The sequence below is a fragment of the Microtus ochrogaster genome, unplaced genomic scaffold (genome assembly GCF_000317375.1).
Source record: "Microtus ochrogaster isolate Prairie Vole_2 unplaced genomic scaffold, MicOch1.0 UNK1, whole genome shotgun sequence".
Lineage (NCBI taxonomy): Eukaryota > Metazoa > Chordata > Mammalia > Rodentia > Cricetidae > Microtus > Microtus ochrogaster.
This window is the reverse complement of record NW_004949099.1, coordinates 22,355,619-22,371,527: the sequence shown is the minus strand read 5'-3', so window position 1 is coordinate 22,371,527 and position 15,909 is coordinate 22,355,619. Positions and strand designations below refer to the sequence as shown.

The window sequence follows — 15,909 nt, the reverse complement described above, 5'->3', positions numbered from 1 at the left end:
ACAGAAGAAAGTACTATTTTTTTCTACTCCATTCCTCAGATCCCAAGGCTGGGAAAAGCTAGTACGTAGAAGAAAGGAATTCTCCTAAGTTTTTAGGGTAGGTGTTTTGTTTTAGTGACAGGACTGCTCAAGGACCTGACATTCTAGATACGAGCTATACCACTCCCGGCCCCTGAGCACTGCTGGCTAGAATGGAATAGTCACAACTCTAGAAAGGAGTCTGATTGTTGGGACAACATGATAAATGAAATACAAACACATGAACATAAATGACTGCTTTTATTTACAAACTCCAACTTCAGATTTTTCCAGAAGAGAAACAGCACAGGTGCAGGGTGCGTTACAAAGATGTTCAATCAAGTGTTAGTTGTAAGACAAAACTGCACCATCTGATTGATGTCCATAAGGACCTAGTCCATTACAGGATATGGAATGCCAGTTTCTTAAAATAATAAAAGGTAATAATCACTTATTTGAAAACACATTCACAACACAGAGTTCCACTAAGATCATTCAAAGTAGCTCACAGTTCCACGTATGACAAATCACATGCTACAGTTGTGCACAGAAACCTGTCTGGAACCTACATGAACCCAGGATCTTAAATGCAGCTGATTTCCTCTGAATAGTTGAATCATATATAGTTGCTATGCTACTTGTTTATTTTTCTCCACATGATTTATTTTATGGTTATTTATTTATATGATAAACATAAACATACATCGTGTTTAAGACATTTTCAACACAGCTGCACTTCTGAAATAGTAGAAAACAATGGAACGCGCTTCACCCTTCAACAACTGCCATTCCTTTAGTGAGACAGAGGAGAGGACACCCAGCAAGCAGCAGTGACAGGAAACGGGCGCTAAAAAGCACAATCAGGAGACAGGTGATAAGGACTCAAAACACAAAAGCATTCTGTTACAGGAAACCGTGATGACTTTGGACTTGAACTTTAGACACTGGCAGACTGGGGCAGACCAGGTAAAGTGGAAATCATTCAAAGGAAGAGTCATTTAGGACCAAGGCATATGACATTCATGGAAGAGCCCAAGCGCAGACATGCACCTTCAGTAGACCTAAGCTTCTTTTGCTGAAACTGTCATGAACATTTTGAGGCCTAAAGAGAAAAACCCTAGTGCTATTTACTCTGACTAACATGAATCAGACAATATGGACAAGATATTATTTGGGGTATTTGCATTTTTTCCCTTTTGAGTGAGTTTGGTTCATTTTCTGTATTTTCAGAGTACAATCAAAGCTCAGAGCATAGTTTTAGTTGGATAATTATACTCTATAGAGTCCTATAACAAATAATCTTAATCCTTAACTCAAAAGCCATGTTTTTGAGCTAAGTACACAAGAGTTGTACAAGTAGATGTCCTTCCAATACTCTTTAAATTATCTAACGCATGCATACTGCAACTTTATTATCTGATTCAATATATCCAAGAATGGTTATTATCCCTTTTATTTGACTCTGAAGAATTCTTTGTCCACTGACTATTACAAAAATGCAACTGCTGATACTACTTGTGCACATGTCTAACTTTATATATTACAATCTGTAATAAGAAAAATACAGCACATTTTAAGATGACTTATGTGTTAGCACACACAGTCATGAATGGCATCTTAATATTTTCTTTTGGGTTCTCATGTGTTCTTTCAACTGCCCTCCTCCACAGCCAAGGTTTTATATACAGAGAAAGTAATATATTACTCTCAATGGATAAGGGGCCCTATTTTCCTCTGGCCCTAAGGATGGCAGCTAAGGACGAGAATGAAGAAAAAAATATTAAGGCAAAGATCCAGCAAGATCAGAAATGAACACACTGGCAGACTATGCCAGAGCTATTATCTCCTGAGGTTGAATGTAAGTCCTAGCCTCTTGTTTCTAAGCTTAAAATCAGTGTGAGGACACCTGCTCACAAAGCAAGTTGGCCTATAAGAAGCAGTAATGAATGCACAAAACACAGAGGAAGGGTCTCAACCAGCCAACACCACTTAGCCGGCTAACTAGAAATTTAAACTTGCCTTCCCCCTGGGATTATGGGGATTTCTAAGTCACTGGGGAACACAAGCTGGTTCCCTCTTTGCCAAGGAATGCAATAAAGAAGATTCTCATAGACAGTGTGATATTTTAAATTACATCTTTTAGTTCTTCATTAGCCTGACAATCCCTCAGCACAGATTTTCAATGTTAAATTCTAAGAAAAATTCACTAATTGTCAGAACTTGGAAAATTATTTAAGCTACAATATTCCTGAGTTATGCAGACCAACACCTATTTACATGGAGAAAGGAAGTTTTAAAATTCAGTATTTCCTACCTCAAAATATGTTTTAAATGATTTCAAAATGTATCAGAAATCTAAGTGTAAACAATGAAAATAAAATCTTAGAAGAAAAATATCACTATAAAATCTTGTGGTCATGGCTACAGGGGAGGAAAGGCTTAAGTGGGGGTGGGGTGGAGTTGGGGGCACATCAACATATTTTAAAGACTAGGGAGAAGGGGACGGCTAATTCCAAGAAAGAGAATATGAAATACTACATGAAAGCCTACCTCAACACAAGCCAACTTAAAAACAAAAAAGTGTACAGATAGCAGAACACTGTAAAATGAAAGAACGGGAGTTTGAGAATTAAAAGACTGAGTGCGAACAGGAGGGGGAGGGAGATGAGAGAGAGGAAGGGGTGTAGTGGAATATAACCAAAACTCAAAATCTACAAAAAGGCCTTATGGAAGCCTGTCACCTAGTGAGCTCATTTTAAAATCCAACTAAAAAAAAATAGTTTGAACAGAATTATCCTGTATAAGAGGACAATGTTGCTTCCAGAAGACTTGGGCTAGTAAATGAACAAGGCATTGGATACCTCCCTGTGAGTTATTGATAAAGAAAAATCCCAATGTTCTCTAAAGTAACACAAATTATCGCCATTGCTCTTGGTTACCCCAGGATAACTACATATCAAGAGCCTATTGCTAAAGATACTACATGATCTGGCTCTAAGACAGAGGGAAATCAATCTCAAATCTTCCAGGACACATTCTCCCTGCTAGCCACTTTCATGGTAACAGAAGGTACTATCCAGGCTGTTACGAGAGAAGAAGTCTTATCCGCTTGCTGGGCCCTTCATGTTATAGTACCAACCTGACAGGGATGAAATGCCAACTTGTGCAATAGTGACACAACTGTTACAGGCCAACCACTTTCTGATTGGATTTGAGGTCTGCTCCACAGGAAGAAATTTTATGCCTTGCACCCAGGTCAAAAGTTCATGGATGGCTAGGAATGCCATAGGCCCTGGAGCAAAATCTGCTATTATTTTTTTTGCTAAATGGTCATGTGATCAACATGTCTTCTAAATATTCATGCTTATACCAATAGACCTCCAGTAGATTAAAGCTGTCCTCAACTTTGATCATAAAAGCTTCTTTTTGTGGTAGACAAAAGTCCATGAAAGAAGGTCAGAATGCTGAGAATAAGGGACAACGTGCAACTCTAAATGGGATATCTGTCATTAATCCAACCACTACCAGGGCTCAGACAACATCATGGTAGAGGAAACAGAAAAAAAGTCTAAGAGCTGGAGACTCTAGCCTCCCTCAGATTCTCAAGGGATAAACAAGCCAACAGAGCTTAATAACTAGGAAATCTGATTGAACAGCAAAGGGAGGCTGTCTTACCTTGTAAGATTTTGTTTTCTATGGGTAATGCCTTCCATTTCCCCCTCTTAGAAGGACAGTAATAGCAATGAGCACAAGTCAAGGATTCTGAATTGTGATAACCATCACACAGGGGGTGATATTATACCCCCCTAGCCCACCCCAAGCTGAGCAGGAAAGTGGCAAGGCAGACACAATGAAACACAAAGGTGGACTCAGTGAGGGGCCTCATGGAAATCCAGTGAACACCAGGGAGACACCAGCCACCCAACACAGAGCTGAAGAGAGAGATGTAATGTCCAGACACTCTGCCTCAGCCATTTACCAATATGGATCTGCTACAGGACTCTGACATGATACTTTGCTTAAACTCACTGAGTCCCAGTGTCTTGCTATAAAAGGGTGCTACCTCACAGGACTTCAAATATGATAAAACTATAAATTATGTAAGATGAGTATGGTATCTATTTAGCACTGTGCTTCATATATACGACTACTTAGTTGGAAATCAATGGATGATATAGTCATGAATAATATTGTTGAATTTAGTAAGAATAGATTTTGACAAGGTGTGTTGGTGTACAATTTTAATACCAGTACTTTGGAGGCAGAGGCGGGAAGATCTAGGTGAGTTCCAGGCCAGCCAAGGAAACATAGTGGAACCCTGCCTCAAAATAAATGAGTAAATGAGTAAATGACAGACAGACAGATGGACGGATGGATAGATGGGTGGATGGATGAATATAGACAGACAGATAAATGGCTTTGGGGGGTGGTCAGTGAGATGGATCAATGCATAAAGCACTTAGAGCATAAGAATGTAACTCTACGAAGGCTGGAGCCATACCTCAATGATGAAGAACTCCAGCAGGGTTTTGTTCCCAGCACCCACATGGTGGCTCACAACTGTCTGTAAATTCTGTGGACATCAGGTATGCACATGGTACATAGACATACATGCAGACAAAAAAAATCCATACACATAAAATTAAAACAAATAAACTCTAAAACTTTTTAAAATAAAAAGGATGGCCTCTGAGTTTGACCCCTGCTCCCTGCACGAAGACTGTCCTGATCAGTGCACTCACATACACACATCATACACACGTACACAACACTGAAAGTTGTTTAAAGTTTGGCTCTTCCATTCACAATGCAATATGAAAACACATTCTTAGGCAACAAAAGTAATAATTAAGTTGAATAAAATGCAAAAAATAACTTTAATATTTTAAATAAACTTACTATGCACACAGTGATTTTCAATTTTTAAAAGTTTCTTTTCAATTATTTATCCAGTTTACTAAGAGATTATCCAAATTTGGGGAAGGAGAAAAAGGCATTAAAATACAGAACTGCCAGAGGTATGTATTAATAACCTAAATAGCACGTTTTTAAATTTTATTTTTTTATTTATTTATTAAGGATTTCTGCCTCCTCCCTGCCACCGCCTCCCCTTTCCCTCCCCCTCCCCGATCAAGTCCCTCTCCCTCATCAGCTTGAAGAGCAATCAGGGTTCCCTGACCTGTGGGAGGTCCAAGGACCGCCCACCTCCATCCAGGTTTAGTAAGTTGAGCATCCAAACTGCCTAGGCTCTCCCAAAGCCAGTACGTGCAGTAGGATCAAAAACCCATTGCCAATGTTCGTGAGTTCTCAGTAGTCCTCATTGTCCGCTATGTTCAGCAAGTCTGGTTTTATCCCATGTTTTTTCAGACCCAGGACAAGGACTTCTTGAAGTTTGCATACAAGGTAAGCCAGACCCAAAAAGAGGAACATGGGATGTACTCACTCATATTTGGTTTCTAGCCATAAATAAAGGACAGTGAGCTTATAATTCGCGATCCTAGAGAAGCTAAATAAGAAGGTGAATCCAAAGACAAACATATAGGCATCCTCCTGAATATTAACCTTCATCAGCGATGAAAGGAGACAGAGACAGAGACCCACATTGGAGCACCGGACAGAAATATCAAGGTCCAAATCAGGAGCAGAAGGAGGGAGAGCACGAGCAAGGAACTCAGGACTGCGAGGGGTACACCTACACACTGAGACAATGGGGATGTTCTTTCTAAATAGCACTTTTAAATTATGTGTGTGTGTGTGTGTGTGTGTGTATGAGCATGTGTGAGTGTGTAATGTGGACAGTGTGTGTACCTGCATGAGTATAGAAGTCAAAGAACAAACTTGGGTGTCAATTCTCACCTTCCACACCTTGCTTGAGACAGATACACTAGACTACTGATATACTAGGCTACCAGCTCTTAAGCTTCCAGGTTTCAACCTCCCATTTTGTCAGAAAAGCATTGGGATTACAGATGCATACAGCTTTACTTCAGAACCAGGGACTCAAGCTCAGATCATTTAGCTTGAATGCTAAGCATGTTATCTCCTTGCCATCTCTCCAACCCCAATACAAGACTTATAAATAAAGAAGTATCATGTCTATGTGTATGTGTACATGCACTTGCATGAGTTTACATGCATCATGCATGCAGTGCCCACAGAGGCTAGAAGAGAGTATTAGATCCTGTAGAACTGGAGTTACAGAGAGTTGGGAGCCGCCATGTATGTGCTGGGAACCAAACCTGGGTCCTTGGTGCTCTTAACCCATAAGTCATCTCTCCAGCCTCATAAATACAGTACTTTTTACTCAACCACCAATAACTTTCCATTGGTGAGGCATACATATCTCAATTTTATGTTGGGGTCAGTCCAAATGCTTCACCAACTCCTTCAAAAGTGCTTCAAAAAAAGGCCACGATGCTTTGCATTTCAAGAAACACATCCAGACCATCAAGACTAGTCCTGATTCTCATAGGATAAGGAATTTTAAAACCATACCTTGGGACAAGGCTGTCACCTCCACGAAGAGTTGTGGGGTCTAGCTCAAAGATGGAGGAGATGTCATTGCCTTCGGGCACAGAGACCAGAGAGTATACCATTTTCTCTTGGGCATTTCTCAACCTACTCCGAGATGCATCCTGATCTGGGTCCACCTGAAAAGAAAAGGGATCAAGTGAGGAGCTCTGTAGGTGAAAGCCTCACTTACCACCATCATGCCACAGTCCACAGGAAGAGAGGAGGAGCAACAGTGAGTGTCAGCAGCTGGCAGGAGAAGGACCACAGTTTCAGAGTAGACCTATAAGGTGACCGTCGGCCACTTGACCCCAAACTATTTATTCTCAACTTCACTGTGTCATCATACAAAATGTCCCAACCCTGTGAAGGGACAACAGCAGATGACTATGGAAAAAGCTATTGGCAACCAAGATCTTCACTCCATATAGCCACACCCATGTGCAACAGCTGGGGAGCAGAGCACTTGAGGAAGCTTGGCCCATGAAACTGGTTATTTGTGGTGGTGTTAATTTATAGCAATGGTTGTCTGCCAAAAATATGACACAAGTATTTCCTAGGAAAAGAAATAAAATAAACCCGGATCTAAGTGTCCCTGAGTTTGACAAGTCACTCTAGTCCAGAAGAGCACACTGGTTTATTGATTAAGAAGATGACAAAGCAAAGGGCCTTTCATGCTACAGTAAGATTTGGTTGAAATGAAAGAAAATCCTTCCCAGTAAAACTTGATGAACAATGATGACTAGGCAACTCTAAGACACATTCTCATCTCCAAAGCAAAGTCCATGTGCCAGAGAATGTTCGCAAGTGGGCTTAGCCTGAATGCCTGCTCAGATGGGCTCTGCTTCTCTTTCAGCTCGGAAACCACACAGGCAATTCTTTTCAATGCCAGACCACATGCCCTGTGCCTGCTGGGAAAACATGGTTTCCTCATCTCTGGCTTGCTTCTGTCTGGCTGAAATGTCACTTCTTGCCCAAATGCAGAGGAAGACAGTATCGAGAATATACAGCAATCAAGACCAGGAAGTCAACTCAAAGGAAATAGAGAGAATGTAAGAAAACTCAGCTCCACAAGGCTGAGATCTAACTTTCATTTCCACAAACAAGTAAATAAGTTAAGTGAAAGTTCTTTTACTCTTATATAGATCTATAATCTTAGATAACAGAGCTATTGGAGAGATTGGGGGTTGGTGGAGGTTATGGTGGTGCTTAATCCTCAAAGTTCAAGACTAGCCTAGACAACATAGCAAGACCCTATCTGGAAAAAAAACAAACAAACAAACCACAAATAGAAACTTAATTAAGAAGTTCTCTTAATAATAATATATATATATATATATTCACACACAAATCTGAGGGTTTTTATTTTCTCTACCCTAAGGTAACATCTGCAGCAGGAACACTCTGTGCCTTTGGTTGGGGAGAATACTCGGGAACTGTTTCCTCCTAACTCTTGCCACCTGAAGTGTTCTATACACACTCTCAACACAGAGTCTGAACCAGCTATAACTAAGGGCTTGGTTACAGGCAGTGATAGCTCAGAGACTCCAGCAGGTCTAGAGGAAACTGTGGCTTCAGTAAGCTTTCTCTGCCTAGCAAGGAACCCAGCCACACACTCTGGTGTATAGTCAGCATATGCCACCTAGTGGGAAGAAAGGCACACATGTGATGAGCAGCAGAGAAGAAGCTCTGAGGCCAGGCAAATGACCACCGATTCTAAGAGCAGCACACAGCTAGTTAGATCTAACACTTCATTGATGCCAACTTCTAGGAAAACCAAGAGCAGGCGAGAGAAGGACATTTTTACCCAGGTTTATATGACTCGAGACTTCCCATTCTTACTTCTATACTAAAGAGGCAATGTAGAAAGCAGGGCTCTCCCAGAGCTAACACCTGCCTACAGAAATCAATGCTGTGCTTCCAGCCTCTTGGGTGCAAGTGAAACCCTCTCTACCCACTCATCCTTCATATGCAGACCCAAGTCCCAGCAACCATGGGACCATCAGAACAATGCCATCTTGGTCTACATCCATCCTGTTGCTATTTCATTGGCATGGGGAAATGCGACAATCAGAAAGACCCTGAGATACATCATGTTAGGACCACCCACCAAGGCCTTTCCTACCCCTTGTGAAGTCAAGACGACCTGTTGGATATGAAAGTCCCAACTGGTCTCGTACAACCTGAAAATGTTGCTTGTCCAGAGGAGGAAAGTGAGGCCCAGGGAAAGAGAGCTTCTTGTTCACAGTCACAGAGCTTGTTAGTATTTCAATGAAGTTCTGTCTTTCATCTCTCCTTCCTGAGTTTGTGATCACAGCACTTTATCTCACACTGAGAATTACCATTCTCTTTCATACACAGAACCCAAAGGAGCAGTGCCATCCCCCAGAGCAACAGTGGTTCACTAGAGCATCTACCCTCAAATGAGCCATGGCTTGATATTCATGCCAAGGGTCAGACTCCCTCAGTGATACCTTGGCTGGCAGCACTGAGGTCACACATGGCAGTTCCTCTCTAAAATAAAGAATATCCAAGGATTAAAAAATGTCTAACAAGAAAATAAAGCCAGGCCAAGGATTCAGACTAGCAGGGAACTGGATTAGGTCTGTTTTCCAAGATGGATTAGCATTGGAGGATGAGCTTTCCAAATGCCTGTGGAAGTAAAAGTGACAGAAAAGCAATGGAAAAATGAAGATGAGGCACAGGCACCCTGTGGGGCACAGTGAGAGGAGGAGATGGCCTTAATAAGTTGATGTAGCCACAGTCATAAATCCTCAGCCACGATGGCTCCGATTCTTTTAAAGCCAACTTTCTACCCAAGCATAACTAGAAGGTTAACCAGGATTCATGCATCTTCATTTTGAGTTATCTTCACCTCACTTTTCCCTCTTTGATGTGCCGTTTCAATTTTACTAGAAAAACAAGTACCCTCAAGACCATCTACCAGACCAACCACTGAGAACAACATATGCCAACAGACAGCAACTGTATGGCATTCTGTTTGTTTGAATTCAGCATAATCAAGCACTCTACAAAGAACAATTTTGTGGAAGTCCTTATGCCCATGAAACATGACCACTGCCTTCTTGAGCCCCTATATGGGTACACTCATACCCCAAGCATACACAGCTAAATCCATTTTGCACAGAAATTCCAAATCACATCAGAACCTAAAACCCATTTCTGTACTTGTAAAAAGCAAGGTTAGAGGTTAGGCATCTGACTGGCCCATGTGAGGCCATGTGTGAACTCTGAAGTTGAAAGGATATTATTCACTATCACTCCAAAATCTAGATTAGTCACAGGTCAAGGTCCACAGCATTAAGGCAATTGTTTGTAAGAGGCCAACTTTGACAAGGACTACCGCCATCTCCCACCCAGAAATATTCCAAGAGATGCTATGCACTTCTCCAGCTTAGAGGTGACTGAACATATAGGAAAAGCATCAGAACCAGCAGGGCCTGGACCAACCAGGCCATAGGAGGACATGACTTCCTTTAAGAGAAGCACAGAACAAATCTTGTTGAAGGTAGCACCTGAGCCTTCCCCTTCCCCGACATTCAAAGGCCACTTGACAATTTCTTAAACGGACTCCAGAGGATTTGACCTCAGCCTACCGGACAGAGACACAAAGGCGCTTGCCTATACTTACTGAGGGCTGAAACTCCAGGCATTCTTCCTCAAAGTCAGGGTCTACCTGATGAAAAAGAATCATTAGGAAATTAAAACATCTATTGCTTTCTCCAGGACCAGGACCCATCTGCAGGAGACGTCGATGCCTGCAGCCATCCTTGAACAGCTAAGAACGTTGTCCCTTCCCTCCATTCACAGAGCCAGCATGCCACAGCGACGACACAAGTCACACAGATACAATACACACAGAGTAATCCACTGGTCACTAATAGACAGTTCATCTCTGAGTGTAGACAGGGAAACACAACAGATTCTCTAGGAGAGCAACAGTACAGGCCTAAGATAAAGATGATGTCAACACACAGTCACGGATGACCCTGCTTACTTTTAGATAAAAGAAAAAGAGGAAACAGGAGGCCTCTAGAAAGAGCTACATTTACCTGAAGACATAACAGAGAAGACAACCATCCTTAGTCTTTAGCCATATAATCAAAGGTTTTAAAAGTTGCTTAGTAGGGTCTCTTCTTCCCAAGACTCCATTTTAAATGTCAGCTTAGACGTCTTCACGTTTGCTTCTTAAGCCATTTCAAAATCATCAGTTTGTACAAACATCAGACACCCCAGGGAGTTTATAAATTTAGATTCCAAATTCCTAGGGCCAGTGGCAGAAGCAGTACTGACACCTATACAAATGCTTGGAAATCCTGAGCGAGTGGGCCAGATAACAGAGGGGTCTTTTGACGTACTATTGGAATCTGTATGTCCATCTCCTGTATGTGCATACTAGATTGTATACATCTTCCATCAGATCAGAGTAAAACTCAACATCTGTTACACAACAGGATGCTCCTTAATTTAAAACAAAAATAAAACTGGAAATTCTTCCTACCCTTCAACAGAGTCTTTTATTTCCTAAAAGCACTTTCATAAGTTAGACACGGTGGCTCACACTTGGGAGCCCCAGTGCCTAGAGAATTCAAAACCAGCCTGGGCTGCTGAGGGAGACCATGACTCAAAAAAGATAATTGGAGAGCCTGGCACACTGTGGCATAAGACTTTAATCCCCAAACTTGGGAGGCAGAGATAAGTGGATTCACAGCCTGGCCTGCATAGTAGTTTCCTGGTCAGCTATATAGTAAGAAAAAAGAAAAGAAAAACTTGATTCTTGATATTCTTTCAAGATTGATGATGCCTATGTCTCCCCCTAAACTCCAAGTAATCAGATTTCTCTATGAAATTCTCTAGTTCTCCATGCACTTCAATGCTTGATTTTATAAACCATGTGTCCAGTGCAGACAAGTATCAGACATGTGTTAAGAGTGGGTCTGGTAAGTACAAGCAAAGTACAAGTACAAGCAAAGAAATATACAACAACAAAACAGAAAAATCACTCTACAAACCTACGTTACTTTCTACCTTCCTTTTTTCTCCCTACTTCATCAGGATGCCCCTGTCAAGTCCCACAGTATGCCAGCTATTTGTAACTTTCCTCTTCTAAAGAAATGAGATAGAAGAAAACAGAAAGGCAGAAGGAAAAACGTGGTGGCTGAGTACTCCCTTGAGTTTCCAGGCGTCCAGCGGCTATAGGAAGTGAGGAAAGATAATCATAGTGACTTTACTTTCCAAGAGAAAACCATGTGCAGCTACTTACCTCTGCTGCCAAGTAATGCCCTGTTGCCAGGTGCTTGAACCGGAAGAGGCTGTTCCAGTATCCAGCTCCACCCCGACATGGGTCATGCTGGACCACCTGCCAAGAGGAAAGTTAGTTAACGGGTGTGGAGGAGCTGTCAGCCCACACTGAGATGCCACTGAACTGGAGATATCACAAGTCACATTCACTAGTGGTATTTTTAAGCTGGTGGTGGTGGGGACACAAGGAGGATGGGTTCAGCTCCATTCTATACAGCTGTGCCAAGCTTCAGGATGGAACATCTCAATTGGAGATGCAGAATCATTAAAATGATGCTTCTTCATAGAAGAGATTGTCTCCTAGTTAACATACAATGATTAGAATAAGAACTGCAATGCTATTTAAATCTTCTGCCCCAATACTAATGAAATATAAGACTGTTTTGCTGGTTGTATATATGGGTGTGCATGTGTGTGCATTCATCTTGTGCTTGCACATAGAGGGCAGAGGTTGACTTCAGGTATCTTGTTCTATTGCTCTCCCTGAACCTAGAGCCTTCCACTTTGGCTAGACTGGCTGACCAGCAAGCACTTGGGAATCTCCCTGTCTGTGCTCCCTAATTCTGAGGTCAGAGTATGTGCCACTACACCCAGCTTTTATGTGTAAGTGGGGATCCAAGCCCATGGCAAGTGTTGGGCCATTTCCCTCACCCTGTAAATCAAGATTCTGAAACTCATCCATAAAACACACAAGTTGATAAGATGGAATTTCAGAGATCGCTCCCATACATGTACTTGTGTGCTGCAATGTATTTGCAGACTGAGCTTTGAAATGTGAGCGTAAGAAGAGTCCGGGGCAATTGACCATGGAACGGTCAGCTTCTAGCCATGTCAATGCATCTGACATATGTAACTACTGTGCCACAACATACAGATGGCATCACCACCATGAAGGAGAAAATTGGGAAGATTATGAAACAAATGCACTTGTTAGACAGGATGTGGTGTATGCCTGTGTCTCTCAGAGCAGCAGCAGCCTAATAAGGGTATATATAAGCACAAGGCTCATGGCGTAATGGAGAAAATCAGAGCCGGGAGGAAAAGCCCTAGAGAAAGCTCCAGAAATTTGCATAAGTGTTTGACTGAATATCAAACCAGCAACAGCTGAAGACCCCATAATATATATCCCCCAAAATGATTAAGGCTGGCATAGGAATATAGTTCCGTGGCACTTCTAGCATACACAGAGCCCAGGGTTCATTCCCCAGCAACACACCCACACATGTGTGCATACACGTACACATGAATGTGACTTATATACACACACCTGAAATTTGAATACTCCCAGAGTTTTCAAGGGTCGAGAAATGGTTTTGGGAGGCAAACCTTGACAGAGAGATTCAGTGGACCATGTTGAGCATTTATCATTAATAATGGAGCCTCACAATATAGACTATTCTTCCTTGACCTAGGAATGCATGAAAATGAACCTTCACAGGACCAGGTCCAAACTGATTCACAGGAATGTAACTCTGACAAAACAAATCTCCTTTTTTCTAAAAAGAACAACAAATCCTATTTACCCAAGAAAGTTACACTGCAGCTTCTATCAAGGAATTACAAACTCCTATACTGTAAAGCAATAAGGAGGTGACCCATTAACTCAGTCAGATAACATCAAATGATCCAGGTTATGTCAGGGTCAGTTGGTCAAAGCAGAAAGTGTATCTGGGAAATAATGACCCCAATATCATTATTGACAAATACCCATAGAGTCAAGAAACCAAGGAACTCTGACAGGATAAGCACACACATAAGAACACCATAGTTAAGATTTATGAGACGCTGACGACAGGGAACAATGATTTCAAAACCATTGTACTCACATCACAAGCAATATAAACAAAAAACTCCATCAGAACTACTCCATGGGAACGCAAGCCCCATGGAGAAACCAGAACAATAATACACTGATGGGAAGTGATGGTGTGCAGACACTTTAGGAGACAGCCTGGGTACTCTGGGTAGAGCCCACTAAGACCTATCACCCATGATTCTACTCCCGAGACATGAAAATACTGCACACGACAATTAGCACAGAAATATTCATAGTTGCATTCTTCATGAGAGCCAAATATTGAAAATTACCCAAACATTGTCAAATGATACATACATACATACATACATACATACATACATACATACATACATACAAATGTAAACCCATATTATGAAATATTGCTTGAGTGTAAGGACATAAAGTACTCACACATGCTAATATGGATGAACTCTGAAGACAGTATTTGCTACATCTAAATGTGTGTAGCCCTCAAGTCCTACACTGACCTCTAACCCCTAAAGCTAGGCTCAGAGCCTTATGAAGGGAACCTACACCCTTACACAAGACTCCAGAGAACTCCCTAATTCCCTGTACCACATAATGACATTTAGAAATCAATTTCCAGTATTGTTAGAGCAACCCCAAAGCAATCCCCATGTAAAGGAAGTCACACACAAAATATAGCTTACAGGACTCTTCACTGAAGAAGCTGATTCCATCTCAGGGAAATGGAATGTAGTGGGGGCTGGAGGGGGAGAAGTGACTGCTAATGGGGACAGGTTTCTTTGGAGATGACAAAAAATATTCTAAAATGTATAGGGCATGGCCCCCATGAATCTATTAAAAATATTTAATTGTATATTTTTCAATGTAAATATGCAGTGTGTGAATTGCATTCCAAAAATCTGTTAATTAAAAGAAGGGAAAACGTTTATAATGAAGTTAAAACAATGGTATTTCCACAAATGAGACTATAGACAATTTGTCCATGGCAGGACTTCACTACAAGAAACAAGGTAAGTTCTTCTGAAGAAAGAAATTCTCGATATAAACTTGAATCTCTGTGAAAGAACATAGAACTTAGGATGGTAACTATGCTAGCAAATAGGAAAGATTCTGTGTCATCTTTTGAAACATGATCGACAGCTTCCCTGGGTGCCCAACATTTTTGGCTTCTCTGACTGACACCACGCTAGGGGTTCCAGCCCACAGCCTGCAGATTACAAGGGCATACAAATGTTTATATGAAGATCTACAGGCCATTGATTAGACACCCCTGAGAACAAAGTAAATAATAAAATGAAGTGATGTTTATGATCCGTGTATCAATAACATAAATGACCAGAACAACCCAAAGGACAGTAGGGAGGAAATGGAAGGAAACTATTACAACATGCCACTATTACAAATGTTAACTAAAGTGCGTGGCTATGCAATAAATACATAATGAGAATTCAAGAGCTCTTTTAAAGTTTTTTTTTTTAATTCTACTTTATGTGTATGCGTGTTTTACCTAGTTGCATTTCTGTGCACCACGTGCCTGCAATGCCCAGGCTGGGCCAGAAGAGGACATCAGACTCCCTAGGAATGGAGTTACAGATCATTGCTGGCTGCCTTGCGGGTGTTGAAAATTGAACTTGGTTCTTTAGAAGAGCAGCCAGTGCTCCTCTCTCCATCACCCCTAGATCTATTTTTTTTTTAAATCCATAAAATACATGTGTTGTTTTCCTTCTTTTATTTTGAAGGAACACTTACGTTTTCAGTAAAGCAGAAAACAATTTAGAGAAAGAATAAACATTTTCATAGGAAATTCAGAAAAGATAAAAATAAAAACCTAGCAGGAGACAGCTTTTCATGGAGTATGAAATGGATAGCAGGTAGTCCTTAGAGGAAAAATAGAAAATGCTCTCCAGTGGGTTTTCAAGTTAAATCCCCTTGGAAAATTAGCATCTTTGATTCATCTCAATCAATTTTGAACGAGTAAGGCTTGGGAAACTGCTTAGGCCCTGGAGTGAGACACCATGACTCCTGTAGGCTTATATTCTTCCTTCAACTTAGGTTCAAACAGGGTGAAAATCTGTTTATAAAATGTCAACTATGCAAAAATATCCTGCCCACTGAAAAATGGCTCAGTGGAAGTGGTTAAGTCAAGGAAATGACAGTTTGTTTTTCCTCTACTTCCTAGATGCTCAGTTTTTTCTTAAAACTTTTGCATTTACCACTTCCAGTTAGCTTGGGGAGACCACTGCCCTACCTACCTCCTTCCTTTTCCTGCTTCC

The 15,909-nt window shown here is 41.2% G+C and overlaps 1 protein-coding gene across 11 annotated transcripts in view; it reads right to left on the bottom strand.

Moving 5' to 3' along the window:
- The window catches only part of Itpr1 (inositol 1,4,5-trisphosphate receptor type 1), a 341,711-nt gene that overhangs the window by 174,367 nt on the left and 151,435 nt on the right, over positions 1-15,909 (bottom strand). For 7 of the 11 annotated variants that reach the window (XM_005364968.3, XM_026788263.1, XM_013352965.2 and 4 more), the window contains exons 11-13: positions 11,813-11,908; positions 10,181-10,225; positions 6,514-6,668 (exon numbers count right to left, since the gene is read on the bottom strand). In XM_005364968.3, coding sequence (XP_005365025.1) covers positions 6,514-6,668; positions 10,181-10,225; positions 11,813-11,908 — 296 coding nt within the window. The remainder of the gene's footprint in view (positions 1-6,513; positions 6,669-10,180; positions 10,226-11,812; positions 11,909-15,909) is intronic. The other 4 variants (XM_013352964.2, XM_026788265.1, XM_026788266.1 and 1 more) reach the window with 1 other exon arrangement.